This window comes from Carassius carassius, chromosome 2 (genome assembly GCF_963082965.1).
Source record: "Carassius carassius chromosome 2, fCarCar2.1, whole genome shotgun sequence".
In the NCBI taxonomy this organism is placed as follows: Eukaryota; Metazoa; Chordata; class Actinopteri; order Cypriniformes; family Cyprinidae; genus Carassius; species Carassius carassius.
Genome location: NC_081756.1, coordinates 4,696,248 through 4,715,022, shown reverse-complemented (window position 1 = coordinate 4,715,022; position 18,775 = coordinate 4,696,248). Strand labels below are relative to the sequence as shown.

The following is an 18,775-nucleotide window of genomic DNA, read 5'->3' as shown; positions in this document are numbered from 1 at the left end:
TCATGAGAGAGAAGCACCAAACCAAAGCCTTTTCAACTCCATTCCTGATATAACACCAGATTTACATTTTAATAAACATTTATTTTTGTTAACTGTTTATATGCCTTAGATACAATAATTCAATATAAAACGTGTCATTTTAACTCTGTTTCAGTCTTGTTTTCGAGTATATAGTGAGATCAGTGTCATGTGTTGAAGTGAATAGTGACATGAGTGTATTTGGGTGTTAGTTTACAGTATTTGGTAATATAAGAAACATTCATACATGAAATGTTGTAATTAGTAGAAGTTTTTTTATTTAGATTTTTGAGGGTGAGAACGAGCCAGAGCCTTATGAAAATATGACAGTCTATGTATATAATACTGTCAGACATTTTTTTCTTCTTCTTTGAACTGTTTGAGTCACTTTATGTTTTTATCTTAACAGACTTACCCAAAACTAAACTGAGTGTGACTCCAGACAGTCCTGTATTCACTGGAGAGACGGTCAATCTGAAGTGTGTGATTGAGTCTTACAGTGACTGGAGATATGAGTGGTATAAAGACACAGACAGAGTAAAGAACAGTTACACTGTAAACGGAGACACACTCACTATCAGAGGAGCTACTGAGTCTGATCGAGGTCAGTTCTGGTGTAGAGGACAGAGAGATGAGAGACCAAACTCATCACAGGAGAGTGAACGAATTGATCTCGCTGTTAATGGTGAGTAAATAAAATAAACACTTACATTTACATTTAGGGATGTAACTGCCATTAAAAAGAAAAGAGATGCTCAAATGTGTGTGTGTGTGATGTGAGAGAGAAAGTGTGTCTGTTCGAGCGCGTCACACACGTGTTCAGTGTATTTGATTCATGTTTGTTACAATCACTCATTCATTCATCTTTTAGTTTTATCATCTGTCTGAGATGAAGTTGTTATAATAAATGAGTTTTCTTGATTCTTTGACTCACAGACTGATTTTCTGACACGAGCTTCATTATTCATAAACTTTTCTTCATCTGTGGAAGAGAAAACATTGTGCCACAACATCCTTTCAGTTTACTTTATTTTTTTTTTTTTCACTTTGTTTGTTTGTGGTGGATCTTTTCAGTTATCAGCAGAAGGAAAGAGGAATCAAGGAAGGGAGTCATACTCTAACAGAATACAAAGAAAAGTACAAATTAAATGTAAATAGAAAAAACAATGAATTTAATGAATTTAATTAATCAAAAATTTAAATAAAGAATAATTTAAATGTAAAATTACACATAAAATGTCAACTTCAAAGAATACACAGGTGTTAACCCTTACATCAAATTCATGTTTTCCCCCATTAATACAGTAGTTTTAGCAGCTTTCTTATTAAGTACATTAATTCTCTCAAACCTAAAAAGTTTGTTGTAAGCTGAGAAAATAAGCCAAGACATTTCTTTCCAAAAATCATTTGCATAATCACATAAAAAAATAAGTGTGTTATTGTTTCCAAATTAGAAAGACAGAATGTGCATTGTGAAGAGATGCCCAACTTAAATTATGAGAGAAAAGACTTACAGGGACAGTACATGTGAAGAGTTTTATAGTAAAGTTGTGTCCTCTTGTTAACTTAACATTTACATCACACGCTTGAAGTATTCGGCCAATCACAGCACACTGTAAAGCTGACCAATCAGAGCACACCTCGCTTTTCAGAAGAGGAGCTTTGTAAAAATGTATGTGTTTCAGAAGGCATTATGTGGAATGTGTTTTTTGAACCTTAAACCACATAAACACGTCATTACACCAAATACACAAAATAATGTTGTTTTTAGCAGCATCTTATGACCTCTTTAAACCTGCAGTGAATCAGACGAGGAGAGACATCAGTCTCCTCTCCACATCTCTCCTCTTTAACATCAGTGTCACACAAAGAGTGTAAGAGTGTCATTCTAGAAACTGACTCAGAGATCCTCGAGGATCATCACAGATCAGTGTAGATTGTAACGCTTGTTGATTCATGGCAGAAGAAATCAATGAGAGGAAAGTCAGGCAGCTCAGTTAGATCAGAAATGTCCAGAAAGTCTTCGATGGTCCTCGAGTGAATGAGTTTCTTGCTGAAGCTGAATTAATACGACTAGATCTATCAATGGTCTGCTGTTTCTGTAACGTGGCTGTTTCAGTAAAACATAATGTTGGATCCAAGTGCAGTTTAAAGCTGATTTAAACAAGACAACAGTAAATCCAGCAATGAACAAGAGAAACCAAATACAGGAACTGAAACAAATGTGCAGCACACATCCAGACAATAAAGAAGAGAAACACTGGATCATAGAGACAAGAAGAGACAGGTGTAGACAATGAGTCGCCATGGGAACACAGGAGAGTAACTATGGAAACAAACAAGGTAGACGAGGCAACAAGGGAAACAGGAAGTGAACACAGAAACAATGAGAACAAAAAAAACACAAAAGAGAAACACAATAGCATCATCATGTCAGTATCATTGATAGCAACAGTGTACATAAAATTTGTCATTTCAACTCAGCTTTTCACTGGCCTCAGTTTTGTTAAGAAATTATATTTTATATGATTCAAGTTCACTAATGCATAGTAAAATCTACTTTAATTTCCAGGTAATGTTTGCCTAAATAAAGGGGATTTTTTTTTACCCTAACCTTATTTAATGTGTGCATCATCTTTCATATTACGTTAACTTAATTATTAATAAAATGTAAGAATTTAATAAGATGTTATAGGGCTGTTATCAATCAAATTAAATCAGTATCAACTAAACTGATGTTTCCACTGCAGAAAGAAACTGAAGCAGCTGAAGTGAGATTGAGATTCATTCACAGACAGTTTAATGATGCTCAAATGTGTTCATTTCTCCTGATTTATGACTTTACAGTGCATTATATTGTATTCTCTGGATTTATCCTCACAATAAAGAATATCAAGGCAACAGAAACATATTAAAGAAAAAATATAATCAGCAAAAGAATAAATAATAATGCATCTTTAAAACACAGAGCAGCTTTCATCAGCCGCTTCATCACAGAGAGACTTCTAGAAGTACAACAATATTGTGTGAAAGTTGTTGAGGTGCGGATCTTAAACTAAGGGACAACCGCTACAGATTGTTCAGACACAACAATAAATCACTTGATCCATGTCCACAATAAAGTTCTTCACTGTTGTCTTCTGCTTCATACATCAGTATGGGTCTGGTTCTATAAATGAACAATAATGAATATAATAAGATAACCTTGTTTGAAATGGGTTTGGCTAAAATACGATTTTGGTTTCGTCTATACTACTAGGTACTTGTACTATATTGACTGGGTTAAATAGAATTGTGTTCCTAAAAAGAGACTAAAATACTATTTTCATTGACTTAAACTAGACTTAATGTCTAAAACTAGACTAAATGTCATCCGCTTTCGTCGACTAAAACTATACTAGACTAAAAAGAGTATGAACATGACTAAAACTAATAAAAATTAAATGACAGCTTCACACAAAGACTAGACTAAAACTAAAATTAAAACAGGCCACCAAAAACAACACTATGCTTCACTCAAGTAACAAGTTTGTTTTAGTTGATGTAAATGGTTATTTTAAAAGAACTGCCCCTTTTTATCAAATCTAAAGTTACTTAATTGATACAAGATCTGTTAAGGGGTCAAAACAAATTACAAATGCAAAAAGAGAATGTAAAAATAAACATGTTAACCATTTATATATATATATATATATATATAAGTTACTAAATAGTTCCAAAGTACAAAACATATTAAAAATGAAGAAAACACAAACACAACAATATCAAACAACCCCACCCCACAATAGCCTACTGCTACTCACACACACACACACACACACACACATGGGGACACAGTCATTTGGGTGTTAGTTTACAGTATTTGGTAATATGAGGAACATTTTATACATGAAATGTTGTAATTAATAGTAGTTTTTTTTTATTTAGATTTTTGAGGATGAGATGGAGCCAGAGCCTTATGAAATATGACAGTCTATGTATAATATTCATACTCTAAAAGTATATAATACTGTCAGCGGTGTTGGGAAAGTTACTTTGGAAATGTAATCGGTTACAGATTACAAGTTACCCTATTTAAAATGTAATAGTAATGACAATACTGTCAGACTTTCACCATCCTTCATCACCTGAATTAAGATGATCACATGAACACATCCACCACACAATCAGACTTTAGTATTGCCTTTTACTTGGAGATCGATCTGAAGTACAATGCAGATTTAAAATCAAAAGAAATAGTTTATAGATAGTGTTTTTGAAACCAAATCTTTGCATAACTACAGGAAACACTGCATCTAGCAATGGTTTGGGGAAAAAATGAAAGCATATACATCAACTCAAATACAGTTATCTAACAAGCATGTGTCCTGAAACATTGGTGTCTCTTTGAAACACTGCTGTCTCTTTGTATATGATATGATGATAGTTTCTCAAAATAAGTCAAATGCTCATGAACTCACAGCAGTTCAAGAGATTATGTTTGTGTTCATGTATTCATATATTGAGGCAGCAGAGGCTGAAAACACTGCAAGCTTCATGTGTAGTAAATGAAACCGCATTTCTGCACCATTAATTTCCACGAGGGGCGGACTGGGAAAAAATATTATGCTGGGAAATCTAACACTCATACACCCACAACCCATTCTGAAACATGGACAACACTATTTTTTTTCATGGACCTGACATGAAAAAGGTTTAAATCCTTAGGTTGGGGACATGCAACATAATTAAGAGTTCTCTCCTGAACTGCACCTTCACTTCCATTATCCATCCATCTCTCTCATGACTTTAATACTGAAGATTTTTATTTGACTTTTACCATGTTTTGTGCATTTTTGGCAAACGAATTACCACTTGTATTTATTTTTACTACAAATTCCATGGTTAAACCACGGTTAGTGCCATACCATAGGCTATATTAATTTTCCTAAGGGTTGTGTTTTTGTCTGCACTAGCTCCCCCTAAACCTATGATAAAATATGAATATTTGTCTGCTAAATTACTACTGTAACATTACAAAAGATAATAATGATGTCGTTTATACAGTATTTTGAGTGATTGCAAGCAATGTGCTGCTGCTGCTTGGCTAAATAAACAAAGACAAAACTAGCATCTTTAGAGATGAAACTGACCTGCACCTGAAACCCTGAACAGAAGTGTTGCTTCTCTGCTCCAGCTGTGCGCTTCCACAGTCCAACCATTGCCAGTCACGACTGACCGATCCATGATTTAGAGATTTAATTACTGAATGGCGGACTCGGAAATAATCGCTTTAGTACATTCGGAGTGCAATTGTACAATAACAGTATTAAAAAAGCGGGACAAATCGTCTGCCAGGCCACAGGGAATTGTCCCGGTTCTCCCGATGTCTAGTCAGCGCCAGGTTTCCACAGACACACAGAACGTGCAGGATTCATAGATTATCATTTTGTGGCTTAATATTCACAGACACTCCCATATCGTGTTTTGATTCAAGTGTACTGACCTACTTTTGATTTATTCGTCCAAAATGTGGCATATTGCGTCCGCGTTAGGCTGAATTCTGTTTTTATGACTGGATTCTACGAAGCAGACTGTGTTTTCCACGTCGCGGAGATTAAGGGCTGTATTTCTTAGTGCAATTTGGGAAAGAAATAAGCTGTATGTGGATGTGTGTAAATATTCAAATGTAATCCCCTTTGTAATCGTTAAAATTTTCATAAGTAACTGTAATTTAATTACTCATTTTTTCTTAGTAACTGTAACTGATTACAGTTAGGCTACATTTATTTTGTAATTAAATTACGTAACACAGTTATATGTAACTAGTTACTCCCCAACACTGACTGTCAGACATCTGTTTTCTTCTTTAAACTGTTTGAGTCACTTTGTTTTTATCTTAACAGACTTTAGACCCAAAACTAAACTGAGTGTGACTCCAGATAGTCCTGTCTTCACTGGAGAGACGGTCAATCTGAAGTGTGTGATTGAGTCTAACAGAGACTGGAGATATGAGTGGAATAAAGACAGTGTAAAGTTACAGTCGTCTGAGCTTTACACTGTAAACACAGACACACTCACTATCAGACGAGCTACTGAGTCTGATGCGGGTCAGTACACGTGTAGAGGACAGAGAGATGGAAGTCCTTCATCCTCACAGGAGAGCAACCAAATTGATCTTGCTGTTAAAGGTGATCAATTAAAATAAACATTTACATATACATTTAGGGATGTAACCGTGATTAAAAATAAAAGAGATGCTCAAATGTGCGTCACACACGTGTTCAGTGTATTTGATTCATGTTTGTAACAATCACTCATTCATTCATCTTTTACTTTTATCAGCCATCTGAGATGAAGTTGTTATAATATTTGAGTTTTCTTGATTCAGATTTGACTCACAGACTGATATTCTGACACGAGCTTCATGATTTATAAACTTATCTTCAAGAGTAACATTGTGTCACAACATCCTTTCAGTTTATTTTCATGTTTTTTCACTTTGTGTGTTTGGGGAGGATCATTTCAGTTATCAGCAGAAGGAAAGAGGAGATAAGGAAGAGAGTCATATCTGAGAGTAATTGTGTCGTCTGGAAGAGTTTGCAGTAGTGTGGAGAGATTGTTTGGAGAACGCCTCGAGGTGAAAGATGGCTGTTTGTTCAAACGTTTCTTTTCTTGTGAGGGATGTCTGGTGTGTTATAAAGTGCCAAATTACTTTTAAACATGGCACTGTCAGATCGTCTGCACTTAAAGTTGTTCAGGAGACAAGTATCGTCTGCTCATCAGCTGTTCTGGGGTCTGAAAATCCTGCTACACTCTCCAGATTTCATCAGGACCACAAACTTGTTCAGTACCTCTCTGTCACTGTTACACATACTCCTTTTTTATTATTTGTTGAAAATATTATATACAGGGGATACAATCAAAGCAATAAAGTACATACACAACCAGAAAACAAAGAGAAGTAAATAATACAAAATAATTTAAATGTAAAATGAAACAGAAAATGTAAACTTCAAAGAATACACAGGTGTAAACCCTTACATCAAATTCATATTTTCCCCCCATTAATACAGTAGCTTTAGAAGCTTTCTTATTAAGCAATGAGCAGAGAGTTTCATGAAATAATTTCAGATCAATACAAAGAATCTTTAAATTGTTATTGTAACTTTACATTTGTGAAACTGAAACAGGCCACAAAGAGTTAACAGTTTCAAGATCTCAATCAGCTCATATGAACAAGATTCCCAAATTAAAAATAGTACATTCTCTCAAACCTAAAAAGTTTGTTGTAAGCTGAGAAAACAAGCCAAGACATTTCTTTCCAAAAATCATTTGCATAATCACATTAAAAAAATAAGTGTGTTATTGTTTCCAAATTAGAAAGACAGAATGTGCATTGTGAAGAGATGCCCAACTTAAATTATGAGAGAAAAGACTTACAGGGACAGTACATGTGAAGAGTTTTATAGTAAAGTTGTGTCCTCTTGTTAACTTAACATTTGAGTATTAACGCTTGAAGTATTCGGCCAATCACAGCACACTGTAAAGCTGACCAATCAGAGCACACCTCGCTTTTCAGAAGAGGAGCTTTGTAAAAATGTATGTGTTTCAGAAGGCATTATGTGGAATGTGTTTTTTGAACCTTAAACCACATAAATACGTCGTTACACCAAATACACAAAATAATGTTGTTTTTAGCAGCATCTTATGACCTCTTTAAACCTGCAGTGAATCAGACGAGGAGAGACATCAGTCTCCTCTCCACATCTCTCCTCTTTAACATCAGTGTCACACAAAGAGTGTAAGAGTGTCATTCTAGAAACTGACTCAGAGATCCTCGAGGATCATCACAGATCAGTGTAGATTGTAACGCTTGTTGATTCATGGCAGAAGAAATCAATGAGAGGAAAGTCAGGCAGCTCAGTTAGATCAGAAATGTCCAGAAAGTCTTCGATGGTCCTCGAGGGAATGAGTTTTTTGCTGAAGCTGAATTAATACGACTAGATCTATCAATGCTCTGCTGTTTCTGTAACGTGGCTGTTTCTGTAAAACATAATGTTGGATCCAAGTGCAGTTTAAAGCTGATTTAAACAAGACAACAGTAAATCCAGCAATGAACAAGAGAAACCAAATACAGGAACTGAAACTAATGTGCAGCACACATCCATACCAGACAATAAAGAAGAGAAACACTGGATCATAGAGACAAGAAGAGACAGGTGTAGACAATGAGTTGCCATGGGAACAGAGGAGGGTAACTATGGAAACAAACAAGGTAGGCAAGGCAACAAGGGAAACAGGAAGTGAACATAGAAACAATGAAAAAAACACTTCAACATAAAAGTCCTTAAACACAAAACAGAAACACAAGAGCATCATCATGTCAGTATCATGGATAGAAACAGTTTATATAAAACTTGTCATTTCAACTCTGTTTCGGTCTTGTTTCGAGTATATAGTGAGATCCGTGTCATGTGTGGAAGTGAATGGTGACATGAGTGTATCGTTACACACCTAATGATTACTTTAGTCACAGAGTTCAATAGAGATGAGTTTAGTCCTGAAGTCAGAGAGAGTGAAGTGACTTCCAGATGATGATGTTAAATGAGTTGCTGAAGTCTTCAGATCGTCTGCTGAAGTTGATTGAGATTCAGTGTCTCCTCATATGAGGTTGTAGTTGGAGGTGTTCAGCTCTCCTTCAGCAGGAGCTTCATTCTGCTTTCTATGACGAGTCAGAGGTGTTTGTCTGAGGACGAGACGGAGCCAGAGCCTCCAGAAAACACTGAGAGCACAAAACTGACCACAACAAACCAGAACATGACAAACATAATCAAATATGACATAATAATTGAACTGTATAATTGTGTAAACCATTTACAATATTGTTACTGATAGTTTTGTTTCAGTCCCTTTTTTTTTTTTTTTGTTAACAGCTTTACCCAGATCTACTCTGACTGTGACTCCAGACACTGCTGTATTCACTGGAGAGAGAGTGAGACTGAAGTGTGAGATTGAGCCTGATCACAGTGACTGGAGATATGAGTGGAATAAAGGAAACATTCAAGTGTCTCTGCCATCTCAGCGTCACACTGTAGACAGAAACACTCTCACTATCAGAGCAGTAACTACATCTGATGAGGGTCTGTACACGTGTAGAGGACACATAGAAGGAAGATCAGTCTCATCACAATCAAGCTCTGTTTCTCTCTCAGTGAAGGGTGAGTTTAATATCATTGTCCTCATAAAGAAAATTGTTTATGTGAATGTTGTACACTGTAATATGTAAATTAAAGAACATAAATGTTGACTGAATATAGAAATAAGTATATGATTGGAAAATTGGAAACATTTTTAATAATCAACACCAACTACAAGCAAACCAGATATTTAATTTAGTGCAGTATTTTTCTCATAATGATTTTGAGTTCATAACAGTGATCATGATACTGTTGATGCTGTTTCTATCAATATTTCCTCATAAGTGTATTAATAGATGGAGATCAGAAGCTGTAGTGAAGCTGAGATCAGATCAGATCAGTGTGTGTTCAGAGGAGAGACAGTCTCTCTCTTTACTTTTACTGTAGTCTCTGTCTCTATGATTACACACAGAGCTTGACATTCATGTTTCTGCTCAGAGACTCTGTGACTAGAGGTTTTACACAATTACTAACAACTCAGCTTTTCACTGGCCTCAGTTTTGTTAAGAAATTATATTTTATATGATTCAAGTTCACTAATGCATAGTAAAATCTACTTTAATTTCCAGGTAATTTTTGCCTAAATAAAGGGGATTTTTTTTACCCTAACCTTATTTAATGTGTGCATCATCTTTCATATTATGTTAACTTAATTATTAATAAAATGTAAGAATTTGAGAAGATGTTATAGGGCTGTTACCAATCAAATTAAATCAGTATCAACTAAACTGATGTTTCCACTGCAGAAAGAAACTGAAGCAGCTGAAGTGAGATTGAGATTCATTTACAGACAGTTTAATGATGCTCAAATGTGTTCATTTCTCCTGATTTATGACTTTACAGTGCATTATATTGTATTCTCTGGATTTATCCTCACAAAGAATATCAAGGCAACAGAAACATATTAAAGAAAAAATATAATCAGCAAAAGAATAAATAATAATGCATCTTTAAAACACAGAGCAGCTTTCATCAGCCGCTTCATCACAGAGAGACTTCTAGAAGTACAACAATATGTTGTGTCACAATATATCATAATACACAAATACAACAATAATTATTGTAGAAAGTTGCTGTATGTACAGTCGTGGCCAAAAGTTTTGAGTATTACATAAATATTAGTTTTCAAAAAGTTTGCTGCTAAACTGCTTCTAGATCTTTGTTTCAGTTGTTTCTGTGATGTACTGAAATATAATTACAAGCACTTCATACGTTTCAAAGGCTTTTATCGACAATTACATGACATTTATGCAAAGAGTCAGTATTTGCAGTGTTGGCCCTTCTTTTTCAGGACCTCTGCAATTGGACTGGGCATGCTCTCAATCAACTTCTGGGCCAAATCCTGACTGATAGCAACCCATTCTTTCATAATCACTTCTTGGAGTTTGTCAGAATTAGTGGGTTTTTGTTTGTCCACCCGCCTCTTGAGGATTGACCACACGTTCTCAATGGGATTAAGATCTGGGGAGTTTCCAGGCCATGGACCCAAAATTTCAACATTCTGGTCCCCGAGCCACTAAGTTATCACTTTTGCCTTATGGCACGGTGCTCCATCGTGCTGGAAAATGCATTGTTCTTCACCAAACTGTTGTTGGATTGTTGGAAGAAGTTGCTGTTAGAGGGTGTTTTGGTACCATTCTTTATTCATGGCTGTGTTTTTGGGCAGAATTGTGAGTGAGCCCAATCCCTTGGATGAGAAGCAACCCCACACATGAATGGTGTCAGGATGCTTTACTGTTGGCATGACACAGGACTGATGGTAGCGCTCACCTTTTCTTCTCCGGACAAGCCTTTTTCCAGATGCCCCAAACAATCTGAAAGGGGCTTCATCGGAGAATATGACTTTGCCCCAGTCCTCAGCAGTCCATTCACTATACTTTCTGCAGAAGATCAATCTGTCCCTGATGTTTTTTTTGGAGAGAAGTGGCTTCTTTGCTGCCCTTCTTGACACCAGGCCATCTTCCAAAAGTCTTGGCCTCACTGTGCGTGCAGATGCGCTCACACCTGCCTGCTGCCATTCCTGAGCAAGCTCTGCACTGGTGGCACTCCGATCCCGCAGCTGAATCCTCTTTAGGAGACCATCCTGGCACTTGCTGGACTTTCTTGGACGCCCTGAAGCCTTCTTTACAAGAATTGAACCTCTTTCCTTGAAGTTCTTGATGATCCTATAAATTGTTTATTTAGGTGCAATCTTAGTAACCACAATATCCTCGCCTGTGAAGCCATTTTTATGCAATGCAATGATGGCTGCACGCGTTTCTTTGCAGGTCACCATGGTTAACAATGGAAGAACAATGATTTCAAGCATCACCCTCCTTTTAACATGTCAAGTCTGCCATTCTAACCCAATCAGCCTGACATAATGATCTCCAACCTTGTGCTCGTCAACATTCTCACCTGAGTTAACAAGACGATTACTGAAATGATCTCAGCAGGTCCTTTAATGGCAGCAATGAAATGCAGTGGAAAGGTTTTTTTGGGAATAAGTTAATTTTCATGGCAAAGAAGGTGTTGAAGCCATTTCTATGGAAGTAATAATATTTTGAGTTTATTTTGTAAAATCTGAGAAAAACCTGTGTTGCAAATGAAACGTAGAAATTGGAATGTTAGAGTTAGCCAGTGATGTAGTATAACGTAATTTGATTGGCTGTTAGATTTATTATGAAAGAAATAGAACCCTATGAAACAGTCAGAAGCCACTGGACTTTTGGAGCAACACAGTCTTTTGACCTATGCAAAACTGCACAGTTAATTTGTAAGAAAAGTAAATATCCTACGTTTTCTATATTTTAAGATTTATAATTAAACAGTCAAACGAAGAACTTTGGATTCAAGACTTTTATTCACTGACGTTTTGTGTTGAGTACAAAATAACTCTGAAGTCCTAAGCTAGTGAGTCGGCTTGTTGCGCTCACATTCAAAGTCAAAAGACTGCTCGACATAGTCAAAATATCGAGTAAATTCGGAAGATTGCTTGAGGAAGCCAAAAGACGAGCAGCGTGAGAAGATCGCTAAAGAAAAAAGACAGCCGTGATGACGGCGAACTAATCGATCGGGCGGCTCTGAGGAAAACCTGTTAGCTGCTGCTATCAAATAATAAATCCTGCACATCATTGACTCTTGTAAATGAGTGTTTATAAGAAGATTAGAAGCTGTGGTCAATATTAAGAATTGTGACAGTTTTGTGTGAAGATTTAAAAGTGACATGACATGGCAGATGAAAGCGCAGCTGCGTGTGTTGACCAAAAGAGGGCGCCAAAGCCCACAGAAAAGGCTGTAGAGGAGAAAATACACAGGCTAAAAGGAGAACGCAAGGGAACGTTGGCACAAATAACTAAACTGAAGAATGATTTAGCCAAATTGAAGGAAAATGAACACAATGTTAATTTCATTAAAGATGAAGAATTGTTACGGTTCAAAAGATGCTTAAGACAGTATGAACGGATTAATGAAGAGTTGTGTGAGTTAATAGATGAAGATGATAAGAAAGCAGATCAAGATGCTTATGAGAACAGATTTTCGGAATTTCAGCAGTTTGTAGAAGACACAAATAAATGGATTGCAAATGTTCTAAAAGATGAGGAAGATGATATTAGGCCACATGATAGTGTATCCAAAGCTAACTCCGTGGTAAGCCAGACTTCCAGTACTACTTCTGCAAGGCTGAGAATTAAAGCTGAACGTGAAGCACTGTTGGCAAGAGCTGCAGCAATGAAAAAGAGAGAAGCAATAGAACAGGAAGAAACTCGCTTGATAATTAGAAAAGAGCAATTTGGAGCTTAAAACTGAGCTTGCTGCTTCAGATGCCAAACTGAATATACGAAGAATTTGAAGATGTTCATGAATCTCAACATGATTTATCAGTGCTACCTTCAGGGCCCAGATCTGAACCCCTGATGTGTAAACCAGAAAAACACAGTGTAGACGATTACGTGCATCGTGGAGCTGGTAAAACACCCCTTACATTCAATCCAAAGCCCTGCTGGGCTCCATTCCTGACCAAGAACGAGCGGCTGAAGTCAAAGATCTGGTTTTGGAACATGATGAGTTACCAGTGGAACGGGCATTAGGCATGCAGTGGTGCACGAGTTCTGACAGCTTCAGGTTCAAAATACATCTGCCGGACAAGCCATGTACAAGACGGGGCATTTTATCTGTAGTCAGTTCGGTGTATGACCCAATGGGTTTTTTGGCACCACTCCTACTACCCATCAAGCTCATTTTAAGAAATCTCTGCCAGGAGAAGAAAGGTTGGGATGAAGAAATCCATGAAAAGGAATGTCGGACATGGATGAAGTGGCTGACAGACTTAGACAAGCTTTTAGAACTACGTCTGAACAGATGTTTCAAACCCGCCGCATTTGGTCCCACAAACACTGCTCAAATTCATAATTTCTCAGATGCTAGTCAAGATGGATATGGCGTTGTGTCGTATCTCTTGCTGTCAAATGACCGGAGTGAGAAACATGTATCATTCTTGATGGGAAAGTCCAGAGACGCTCCACTTAAACAGATCACGATCCCGAGAATGGAGTTGACAGCAGCAATGGTTGCCGTCAAGATCGATCGGATGTTGAAAGAAGAACTTGAAGTTCCCCTGATGGAGTCGGTCTTCTGGACGGATAGTACAACAGTATTAAAGTACATTGAGAGCGATGCCCTTCGTTTCAAAACGTTTGTAGCCAACCGTGTCTCTTTCATTAGAGAAGCGACTACATCTTCTCAGTGGAAGTATGTCAACACCGCACAAAACCCAGCAGATCAGGCTTCCAGAGGTTTAAAGATCCAGAGCTTCATGGAGAGTAAGAGCTGGTTTCAGGGGCCTAGTTTCTTGCGAGAAGAAGTTGAATGGCCGAAACAACCTGAACAATGGCCTTACCTGACTGAAGATGATGTTGAGGTGAAGACATCCGCTGCAGTGTCATGCACAAACTCAAATGAGTGCACAGATCCACTGAATCAGCTCTTTGAGTATTACTCCAGTTGGCATAAGCTAAAAAAGGCAGCAGCCTGGATTTTGCAATTGAGAAGGAAGTTTCGGCACCTGAGCGAGAAGAGAAAAGAGCTTGAGCAGAACATACAGCAGAATGAGAATGATCCAGAGAAATGCAGATCTATAGTTGAACAGCAAATGGTGATGTACAGGAAAAACCTGGAAAAAAGAATACTTACCGTGGAAGATCTATCCAGAGCTGAAATTGAACTTATTAAATACAGTCAGAAACAAACTTACATGGAGGAGATACAAGCTTTGCAGCTGGCAGGCTCCCGTGTGAAAAAGAACAGTTCTATTTTCAAGCTGGATCCGTACTTGCAAGGAGATGTGTTGAGAGTAGGAGGACGATTGAACAGATCGGCGATGCCTGAAGAGGCCAAGCATCCTGCCATTCTGCATAAACAACACAGAATAGCTCACCTCATTCTCCACCACATTCATCAAGAGTGTGGACATGGAGGTAGGAACCATGTCTTAGCCATATTACGACAACGGTATTGGATACCAAGAGCCAATGCAGCAGCAAGAAAAGTAATTTCAGAGTGCAACCTCTGCAGAAGACTGCATGCCAAGGCAGGAGAGCAGAAAATGGCGGATTTGCCTCAAGACCGTCTGCTTCCTGATAAACCACCCTTCACCAACACGGGTGTAGACTATTTTGGACCTTTCGAGGTCAGAAGAGGACGTGCAAAGGTTAAGCGTTATGGAGTGCTCTTTACATGTTTAACTGTTAGGGCAGTGCATATAGAAGTAGCCCATTTTCTTGACACTGATTCATGTATTAATGCCATACGGCGTTTTCAAGCCAGAAGAGGTCAAGTGTCAATTATTCGTTCTGACAATGGCACCAACTTTGTTGTGTGTGTGTGTGTGTGTGTGTGTGTGTGAGTGTGTGTGTGTGTGTCTGTGTGTGCACGTTCATCAATTAAAGCAGTGCATTAACGTTGATTTTTATCGTATAATAAAAAATTGTGTATGTACCGTTTAAATACAGAATTATATCGGGGTGTGTGTGGTGGGGGGTGGGGGGCTGTGTTGGCACAGTGGTTAACCATAAAAATAAAAAATGGCACGTCATGCCGAAAAGGTTGCTGATCCCTGTCACAGAGGATGTTATGAACCTTATTTTTCGACGCAGAAGTGGTTTTCTGTGAATGTGTGAGACGTCTGGTTCATTAGACACTGTAGAGAAATAACCAGAAGAATAACAAAGTGCAGGAGACAGTAAAACTGTGTGCACTACAAACCAGTGTTTCATGATTCAGATCATGTATTAAAGGTGCAGTGTGTATTTTAGCGCTATCTAGTGAAGTTGCTCAGTCCTCCGCTCACATCTCTCTTTAGAGAAACTACGGTGGCTGATGCAGGTAAAGATGTCCTCCATAAACACAGCAGACACCACCGAGATCTCTTACAAAGGGCAATTCAGGAATTATGTTTACTTATTTATTCAATAAATCAATGTTATTGTGAATATTAATGTACTTGTTCATAATTGTGTTTTATTCACAAAACAACAAACGCGGTCTGTAGAGCAGTTTGTGTGTTTCGGGCTCCTGTAGAAACATGTAACGGGACGCGTGCTGTATGTAGATAGAAATTTGTGCTCTGCTTTTAACCCATTCAAAGTGCACACACACAGAGCAGTAAACACACGCACACACACACACTGTGAGCACACACCCGGAGCAGTGGGCAGCCATTTATGCTGCGGCACCCGGGGAGCAGTTGGGGGTTCGATGCCTTGCTCAAGGGCACCTAAGTCATGGTATTGAAGGTGGAGAGAGAACTGTACATGCACTCCCCCCACCCACAATTCCTGCCGGCCCGAGACTCGAACTCACAACCTTTCGATTGCGAGCCCGACTCTCTAACCATTAGGCCACGACTTCACAGTTTATGCTGTGATATAGTGCTGTGCCATGTGTATCTTCTTTTTTTGGGCAAACATTCCTCCTTTTTATAAAATGACTGTAAAGTCCACCCAACTGGCCAAATGAAGGTGTCCACCGCTGGCTGAAGGTTTCCTGCATATGTAGTCTTTTCAGTGCACAAAGTCATTTGATTTCAATTTAATTCTTATTTCTAATTTAGGTTAGAAATACCAATTATTATTGAACATTCATAGTATAATGTATCTAGACATCTGATTATTTTATTTAACTCTTTAATCGTATTAATCCAATTCATATAACAGTCTCGTATCAAATGGATATATAATGGATCTCATACTCACAAACTCGTCAGTCTTGGTCATTAGACAGAGGCAATCATAATACAAGACATCAAATTCTCAAAGATAAATCTGAGAGTAAAAGATGCACCCGACTTTATAAAAATACATAGGATTGAGCAGGCACGTGCACACATAGACATGAAAGGGGGCCTGAGCACCTGCCCTTTTTATTCCTGGAGAGAAAGTGCCCTTTTTTCTGGGATGCTTTTTTTTTATTTTTGAAAAATAATATGTATATTTCTGTTTGCACACAGCTTCCCTGTCAAACAAATATATTTATTGAAATATAGTATCTAAATATCAGGTCAGGAGTTCTGAAGTGCTCCCTCTCCCTCTCCCCCGATTGTTTTGCTTCCGCTAAAGAAAATAGTCCGCTCCGTCTCTACGGTTAGAATCCTGTGAGTCCATAGCAACGCTCTGTTTTTCATGGCAACCGTCTGTTATACTCCGCACAGCGGTCTGTTGGTTATAACTGACCGCATTCTACATTGGAATTCAACCAAGCCATGTAATAAAATAAGTTAATAAAATAAGCATATATCACCACCAGGTGATATGCTTTAGTTATTTTGTTTATCCTATTTACCTGCATTTCCCTGCCAATTAGATGCAACTGTGCGCATTTTAACTAGTTGACGCCTAATTTGCATACAGAACGTCCCCAGTTATTGACTTACATCAAGAGTCTTTCCCCCTGAAATTTAGAAATCTAAATTGGTGAATTTATATATATATATACTTTTTTGTTTAAAAAAAAAAAACTAATTATGAGAAGTGCCCTTTATTTCACTTGAGCCCCTGCCCCTCAAAATGTCTGTGCACGTCCCTGGGATTGAGTATAGAGTCAATCCACACTACAGGCTCAGAATCACGCTGATCTTCTTACAACATTTCCTTAAATACTCAGACCAAGACAAACATCTTCAAATCACAGACTGGAAATAACAATTAGAATTTGCATTGATGGAGGCCTTGACATGGAGAGTTTACACCTTTTGGGAGCAGATGGTAATTTTCAGGCACGTGCACACAAAGACATCAGACGGGGCTTTGAGAACCTGCCCTTTTCTTTCTCCAAGTGCCCTTAGAGCTTTTTTTTTATTAAATTAATATATGTATTATGTCTGCGTAGCCTATCTGTTTGAGCACAGCTTTTCTTGTCAAACAAATACAAATATAAAAACAATCGACTCGAGTTCTGATGCCTTTCTCCCTCTGCGTCTCTGCAGCACATCAGTGTAGCACACATTGATAATCAGATCACAGACAGACAGAGAGCTGCAGAAGTGAAGCCCTCCCTCCTTTTCCAGATGTGTTTGTCTTGTGTGGATGTGAGTGCTGATGAACAAAAGACTAAACTACCGCTACCTCGAATTTACAGCTAATTATCCAGAAGACAAAAGGCAAATATAGGCAAAGCAAGGCAAGATTATTTATACATTTAGTACACAATGGTAATTCAAAGTAGTTTACATTAAAGAAAGTATGATAATCATGAAGAAAAATAATAACAAAAATAAAAACAAGACATTTTAAAACTTTGGAAATGATTTAAAAATGTACTTATTTAAAATGAATTTAAAACAGTTTAAAATAGAAACTAAAATAGAAAAATAAAATAGAAATAAAAATAGAAAATAAAAAAATGATTTTACATGAAATACTGAATACGTAAAATACAGTGAAATCAGGATCGGACATTGCACAGTGCTCATTCAGTAAATGCACAGCTAAACAGATGAGTTTTAAGTCTAGATTTAAATGTGACCAGTGTTTTAGCACATCTGATCTCTTCTGGAAGCTGATTCCAGCTGCGGGCAGCATAGTAACTAAAGGAGGACTCTCCTTGTTTTGTGTGAACCCTTGGTATTTCTAACTGACTCGATCCTAATGATCTGAGTGCTCTGTAAGGTTTATTTTCAGTGATCTGAAATAAATTTCGGTCCTAGGTCATTTAGTGACTTATATACGAGTAAAAGTACTTTAAAATCAATCCTAAATGTAACTGGAAGCCAGTGTAAGGACCTGAGGACTGGTGTGATATGCTCGGATGAGCTGCAGCTGTCTAATGGTCTTTTTGGGAAGAACGGTGAGGAGCCCATTACAATAGTCCACCCTGCTGGTGATAAAGGCATGAACAAGTTTCTCCAAGTCTTGACTTGAAACAAAACATCTAATTCTTGCAATGTTTTTTAGATGATAGTATGCTGATTTAGTTACTGCTTTGACATGACTACTGAAACTAAGGTCTGTCTCCAGAATCACACCAAGATTCCTGACTTGATTTTTAGTTGTTTGACCCCTAGAGTTAAGGTATGCATTCACCTTGAACACTTCATCTTTGTT

The 18,775-nt window shown here is 37.6% G+C and overlaps 1 protein-coding gene across 1 annotated transcript in view; it reads left to right on the top strand.

Annotated features, from left to right (window-relative positions):
* Positions 1 to 209: 209 nt before the first annotated feature.
* LOC132095998 (basement membrane-specific heparan sulfate proteoglycan core protein-like) overlaps positions 210 to 18,775 on the top strand; it is a 117,773-nt gene continuing 99,207 nt past the window's right edge. The window contains exons 1-4 of the mRNA XM_059501110.1: positions 210 to 225; positions 428 to 703; positions 5,904 to 6,188; positions 13,175 to 14,653. Coding sequence (XP_059357093.1) covers positions 210 to 225; positions 428 to 703; positions 5,904 to 6,188; positions 13,175 to 14,653 — 2,056 coding nt within the window. The remainder of the gene's footprint in view (positions 226 to 427; positions 704 to 5,903; positions 6,189 to 13,174; positions 14,654 to 18,775) is intronic.